General features: G+C 43.4%; 1 protein-coding gene across 1 annotated transcript in view; it reads right to left on the reverse strand.

The window, feature by feature from the left end:
• LOC308174645 (stromal interaction molecule 1-like) overlaps window positions 1-7,078 on the reverse strand; it is a 28,965-nt gene extending 21,887 nt beyond the window's left edge. Inside the window, exons 1-2 of the mRNA XM_080549748.1 lie at window positions 6,982-7,078; window positions 5,597-5,732 (exon numbers count right to left, since the gene is read on the reverse strand). Of these exons, the coding sequence (XP_080405874.1) occupies window positions 5,597-5,723 (127 nt within the window). The 5' untranslated portion in view covers window positions 5,724-5,732; window positions 6,982-7,078. The remainder of the gene's footprint in view (window positions 1-5,596; window positions 5,733-6,981) is intronic.
• Between the last annotated feature and the right edge of the window lie 422 nt (window positions 7,079-7,500).

The following is a 7,500-nucleotide window of genomic DNA, read 5'->3' on the forward strand; positions in this document are numbered from 1 at the left end:
TAATGGAGAGCCTATTCCCTCTAAAACACACACACGCACGCACGCATTGCACTCAAGCACGCACACACTCTGCTCCAACCCCACCACTCGAAACATGACATATTTGGGTAGGATGGGCCGACGATGAAGGAAAACATGCACATGATACAATAACAGGAGCTCCTCTCTGATCCCTCAGTCAGTATCAGTGCAGTAATGAGGCTTAACCTTCGGGAATGGGAGATACACCAATAAGATCTCCACTGATCTGAGGTCAGCCTGAAAAACAAAACATGCCTATGTAAGGACATATCATTATATCTTTGGAATCTCAACCGTGAAGCGGAGCTATCCATCCATGTGGAAGTTCTCTCTCACAGAACTTATTCAAACTGTGTGCGTGTGTGCGTGTGTGTGTGTGTGTGTGCGTGCGTGTGTGTGTGCGTGTGTGTGTGTAGTCGGTGCACAGTTAAACATATGTCAGTGACATAACCTGCCCCCCCCCACCACCACAAATGCTGTATATTTTTAACCTCCTAAGTGGCCATAAACGTTAATAACTGATTATGTATTGTTTACAAAGCAGTTACGTAGCTCTTATATGAGGGGTAGAGAGGGGTACTCTCACAGGTAAACTGTGAGTTATCTTGTTTGGCACTGAGTGGGGTGGGTCTGTCTCTCCTCAGGGAGATGGACAGTAGAGATCCGGCTGAAATGACGCCTGGGAGTGGGGGGGTGGGGGGGGGGATATGAGGATAAACCTACAGAGGAGCAGAGGACCAGGAACAGGCTGGATTACAGCCTCCTCTACCCACTGGAGAGGTCTCTGTGTGGGGGACACACACCAGCAGTGAACACAGGTGGAGAACTGCAGGAGAAGGAGACAGAGACCTACACCTACAAGTCCCTCCATGCCTGTGCCCCCCCAGTACCTATCTGACCTCCTCCACCAACATGCCCCTCCCCGGAACCTGCGGTCCTCTGTCTGCAGCCCCCACCCTCTGGAACTCTCTCCCTGCGGTGATCCGCAATGGCCCGGCCCCTGGACGCCTTTAAAACAGCCTTCAAGTCCCACCTGTTTGCCAAGGCCTTCGGCCGCTAGTTTAGTTGTTGGTTTTGTTTGCCTGACTGTTTGTCTGACTGTCTGAAAGGCGCTATATAAATGTAAGTTATTATTATTATTATTATTATTAATAATAATAAATAAGGAAGTACTGTACATGGAGAAGGAAAAGGAGGGGATGGGAAAACAGCACAGGAATTGAAGGAGGAGGCAGTCTTTCAGAAACAGAAAATAGATAGGGAGAACATAAGAAAGAAACGACCGGACGCGTACTGCGACACATGAAATGTTCACATTACCGGGACACTCTGCTCTCTGAGTTCCCTCAAAGGTTGTTACGTAATCCAGTTAATGTCAGGTCAGAATCTCCTTGCCTTCTTCTGTCTTCCCTTTCTATCCCTCTCTACCTCTCCGCCTCTCCCACTGTCTCCCACTATCTATCATCTATCTATCATCTATCTTCAGCAGCACAGCCAGGGGCCAAGGCCTCATGAATGCTTCCGTATGGTGTGTGTGCTAGTGTGTAGTGTGTAGTGTGTGAGTGTGCGTGCGTGCGTGCGTGTGGCATACTGTAACGCGTGTGAGCCGACACACAGGCGTCTGGTGTCTGTGAACATACAGTAACTTCAAATACAACTTATTTATATCCCGTAGTGTACTCAGTGTCCTGTCCCCCCCCCATCAGATGAAAGGTGTCATATGAGAGATCTGCACTGTTGTGTTGTCTAATGTAAACACTTCCTCAGAGCTCTGAGGACACAGTGCTGAGTTACAGAGAAAGGCAGAGATCCCGAGGCCTGTTCAAACATTCTCTGTTTTCCTTGATATATTCAAATAACAGATATATATATATGCAGTGTACAGTTGAAGTCGGATGTTTACATACTCCTTAGCCAAATACATTTAAACTCAGTTTAACATTGACTTTTACATTGACATTTAATCAGGAAACATTCTCTGTCATAGGTCAGTTAGGATCACTACTTTACTTTAAGAATGTGAACTGTCCGAATAATAGTAGAGAGAATGATTTATTTCAGCTTTTATTTATTTCATCACATGGGTCCCACTGGGTCAGAACAGGAGATTATATACACTTAGTTCATATTTGGTAGCATTGCCTTTAAATTGTTTAACTTGGGTCAAACAATTTTGGCCCATTCCTCCTGACAGAACTGGTGTAACTGAGTCAGGTTTGTAGGCCTCCTTGCTCGCACACACTTTTTAAGTTCTGCCCACGAATATTCTATAGGATTGAGGTGAGGGCTTTGTGATGGCCACTCCATTACCTTGACTTTGTTGTTGTCCTTAAGCCATTTTGCCACAACTTTGTAAGTAAGTAACTTTTCTCCACTTGGAAGACCCATTTGCAACCAAGCTTTAACTCCCTGGCTGATGTCTTGAGATGTTGCTTCCGATATATGCACATGACTTTCCTTCCTCATGATGCCATCGATGTTGTGAAGTGCACCAGGGGAGTGACGGGGCTGATGGGGGGTGTCCATTGCTTGCAGGTAGGCAGGGGCTCTTCCCTTTGCTGCCCAGTAGGTGAGCACCAGGGACTTGAATCTGATGTGAGCTTCTTCTTTGCTGAGCGGCCCTTTAGGTTATGTCAATATAGGACTCGTTTTACTGTGGATATAGACACTTTTGTACCTGTTTCCTCCGGCGTCTTTACAAAGTGAACCAGACTTGTGGACGTCAGTTTGTTGTGTTCTGTCTGCACTACTGTCTGTCCTGTGTTGTTTTGCATTGCATTTTAGCACAGTGCGCCGATTAGATAGAAGATGTTCTACAGAGGGTGATGTAACCCCTCCCTCCCCTCCCCTGCTGTTGTGTCTCGTTTCCCCCCCCCCCCCCCCCTTTTTCTTCGTTTTGTAATCTTTGGTTGTATATGTTCTATTGTAAAGCGCTTTGAGTTGCATTTCATGTACGAAAGGCGCTATATAAATAAAGCTTTACTTACTTACTTACTTACGTCCACAATTTTATCACAAGGTCATGATTTTCCCATGATGTCAAGCAAAGAGGCAAAAAGTTTGAAGGTAGGCCTTAAAATACATCCGCAGGTACACCGCCAATTGACTTAAATGATGTCATTTAGTGTATCAGAAGGTTCATTTTCTGGAATTCAAGCTGTTTAAAGGCAACTTAGCGTATGTCAACTTCTGACCCACTCGAATTGTGATATAGTGAATTATAAGTGAAATAATCCGTCTCTAAACAATTGTTGGAAAAAATTACTTGTACAAAGTAGTGCCAAAACTGTAGTTTGTTAACATGGAATCTGTGGAGTGGTTAAAAAAAATAGTTGTAATGACTTCAACCTAAGTGTATGTAAACTTCCGACTTCATCTGTATGTGAAAGCAAGGGTTCCTCTACAAACCTTTCACATCGAGCATTACACAATAGAGTTAACTTAAAGGAAAGTAAGTAATCATTTTAGAGGAATATCAACAGGGCATCAGTGAATAACAGCAAGTGGTGAAGAGAAGGATTGGGACTGCAGGACAGCACAAATATAATTCTCTCAAAGAGACTATTTTTGAAAACACTTCAATGTGGAGGTATTACTATAAAAGACTTGTGCACATATCATACGTTAACATTGAGGAGTTTTACTGGCTGAGTGAACTGTGCAGGGCTGGGACAATGGGCATGCAGGAACACATTCTGAGATGCACTGCCACCATAAGCACCAGGGCCACTTCCTCTCTAACTCACTTAGTAGTGTGAAGTAGGTCAGTGAATGGGACACGTGAAGGCTAACTAGAACTGGTCTGGGTGAATTTGATATAGGAGAGAGAGCGAGAGAGAGAGAGAGAGAGAGAGGGAAAGAGAGAAAGAGAGAGAGAGAGAGAGAAAGTGGGAGAGGTAGTGGGGGAAAGGGAAAGGGAGAGTGAGAGTGAGAGTGAATGGGAGTGGGAGTGGGGGAGAGAGAGAGAGAGAATGAAGCTAGCTTGTGGAATTCAATCCCAGTTTGTGTCTGCAGTTCAGCTACAGTTTGAGGGAGGGACTAAGCACAGAAAGTCTCCAGGGCTCCAAACCATGTATAATATGGAGGAACACCCACTATAACTACATGCAGTTTCCTGAGAAGAGCAGGCGTTGGTTACACAGTGTGCTGCTGTAGCTGCAATGATGCAACAACCTTCTCTTTACTACTGTATAAAAAAATAAAAATAGACAAAAGAAGAACACTGGGTATCAGAATAATTGCTAAATCGTCGGTATCACTGCAATTGCGAATTCACATTCAATGTTGTCCGAATGTACGAAAAGACAATAAGAAAAAAGTACAACAACAAAACTAGACAGCGCTCATCACCACCACATCCGTCTTGCCACATGGGAGAGTCAAGTCTATTTCAGTCTGCTACTTCCTCTTCCACATCACTGCTGCCACAACCAGGAAACTCACTCTATCATTCCTTCACAGAAACACTGTTGCACACGCACCCACACCCACACCCACACCCACACCCACACCCACACCCACACCCACACACACCCACACACACACACACACCGTGTGCATTCGGGCATGCAAACATGTGTGCCCACTGCGTTGTCATGTGTTTTGGGTAATAGGCTCACTCAGATACAGTAGACTGGAATATTTCTACTGCAGTGATAAACACATATGGGACAGAATGGCCTGTGAGGTTGAATTCACCAACCGTCATTGTGTGTGTATGTATGTATGTGTGTGTGGTGTGTGTGTGTGTGTGTGTGTGTGTGTGTGTGTGTGTGTGTTACCTGGGTAAGGCCTTGCCATCCAGGCTGTATAGTACTTCCTGAAGGCGTCCACATAATGAGGAAGCTCCACATAGTGAACGAGCCATTCCTCCACCTCCTGTGTGTGTGTGTGTGTGTGTGTGTGTGTGTGTGTGTGTGTGTGTGTGTGTGTGTGTGTGTGATCAGGTTATACCATATGTTTATTTTGGACGTGGACACATACTACAACGCCACTGACCGCATCGGCGGACTATTATTGACTTAAGCATGGATCATTAATCGTACTCTCATGAACACACACACAGATACACACACACACACACACACACACAGACACAGACAGAGACACACACACACAGACACACACACAGACACACACACTAGCAACGTGTCCAAAGCACCAGTTTGAAGTTCCTGAATACTACTAACTGTGTAGTCCTGGAGTAAAGTGTTAAGAGTTGTTGTATGCAAATCTCTGTGGTAGGTGCCAACCATCTTAGAATCAGTTTTAGGCTCCCTCAGCAACCCACTGTTCAGTCAACTGGACCACAACTATGTACCGACAAACCAGGGTTGCTAAGCTCTTAACCTCTTAAGTACAGTTAATGTACCTCTGGTATCAGAGAAGTTGACATGAAATCAGTGTGTTGCAACAAGCGGTATGTACGCATTCCCTGTACTGTAAGTCAGCTGCTTTGGAAAAGCGTCGTTAAAACATTTGATATGCAAGCCTACCATACCATTCACGTAATGTTACAAGTCTGTACAACGCTACATAACACAAGCACAAGAGTAGACGGATCCCTCTCTCTTACCTGAAGCTCCGTTGCCATTGACAGCCTGCGGATGTTCTGGTGGGGCCTGGTTGGTCTGGTCAGACCGGATTTGACCCAAAAGACACACACTCACCATAAACAGAGACACCAGCCACACACAACCCATCCTGATACCCTGCAGAGAGAGAGGGGGGGGGGGGGGATAAGAGAGAGAGCGAGAGAGAGAGAGATGATGGGGGTATTTTAATGAACTTCTCTTAACAAGTCTGCCCATTCGTCCACATTAAATGTCCATACTTATCTTAACTTAGGAGATAGGACTCGTCCTACATCACACTAGAATTAGAGCAAATTCTGCTTTTAATACAGTGTCCTGGGCAGGAAGGATGTGGATGATTCTGCAACTATAGACACTTTTGGCAGTTCAAATTTCTAGGTACTAAAACCTCTTGAATAGCTTTTTATCTGTCTGAAAATTGTATTCACTCTATCCACAAACATGATCAGATCATGATCATAAATCTCTAGTCTAAATGTGACGGTAATGACATAATGGCAATTACATTTTTACATGTTTTGGTCACAAATGGCAGGGCTTCTAGCATGCCGTGTCCTGTTGAACAGGTAGTATAATGTAGCCTAAATACACACAATTAAAACATAATTTCTAAATTGTAACATCATTTGATGAAATTCTAGCCTATTTGGTAATGAGAATATTTTCTTCTCAAGTCCTATTTATCTATTTATCTTAAATGTCTGGTAATCGAATTTGAAATCTGTTTGACATCGATGTGTTTCACAGTCACTTTTCATTAACCAAGTGCAAAAAGTCTATTATCATAAATAAGGACGCAATACTGGGTGAATTGTGCATTTAAAATCAACAAATGGCTTAAGCACATCACCTATTGATATAGTTGATAGTTATGTGACTCTTTTTCTAAACAGGTGCATTACATTTTGTCATATTATTCATATTTTTCTTATTGAAAACCATATGAGTATATCAATGGTCTGGGTGAGTGACAAGGCGTAAAACAGTGGAATCCAGCAACTGTTGGTTGGTTTTTAGTTGCTCCAATGTTTAAAAAACAAAACAAAACAGAGACAAACTAAATAAATACAAAAATCAAAGAAACATGGACTACTTACTCTTAAAGTTAGAACAAAACAATAAACAATGGCCTGTCTAGGCATCCTCGACGATACGTGTAATACAATTAGAAATGCGGAATTGCGGTCAAGTTACAGTATTCTTCGCTGTGCTAAATTTAGTTCCGCATTTTCCGCACAATCGGGCTGTTGCTGCCTATTCATACGTCAATACTTACATTCACAAGTTCAACACGGAATAATTATATATAAGTAAACAAAGTTATCACATCAATAGGCTACCAAACGCAACCACACTATATATATACCTTAGCATGAGATGTTTTCCTCTGATCCCCTGCAGTGAAGTCAGAAATGTCAGATTAATGTAACTTGATGTGTGAAGTTGTGATCTGTCCAACCCTGTTGTCCATTTGAGATCAGCCTTTGTGCAGACTGATGCGATGTTCCCTTGGGTGTCTTCGCGCGTATCTGTGTGCGCAGGTAAACTAGTTGGCGAACGAAAGAAGAGTTAAAGGCTCCTTCACCCAACTCCCTCCCAGCCAGAGGATCAAGTTAGATCAGTCAACTTCTCTATCCATCCATTACCTTCCTTTGCGTTCATATAGCCGGTGCGAGAGCGCCACCTGCAGGACTACCGACTCAAGCGCATGATGGAGCTTCTTTTATTATCAGAGATAATAATACTATTGTACAGTGACCTATGTTCAGAACTCAAGGCCAAACATTACCTAACATTAACCCATCTCATCGTTCATCACTTTCCTTTTTATTTGATTTTTTTGACTTTTTTTATTAACTTTATTTAACCAGGCGGTCCCTTGAGA

This window comes from Nansenia antarctica, assembly GCF_963989245.1.
Source record: "Nansenia antarctica genome assembly, chromosome: 20".
Taxonomy (NCBI): Eukaryota; Metazoa; Chordata; class Actinopteri; order Argentiniformes; family Microstomatidae; genus Nansenia; species Nansenia antarctica.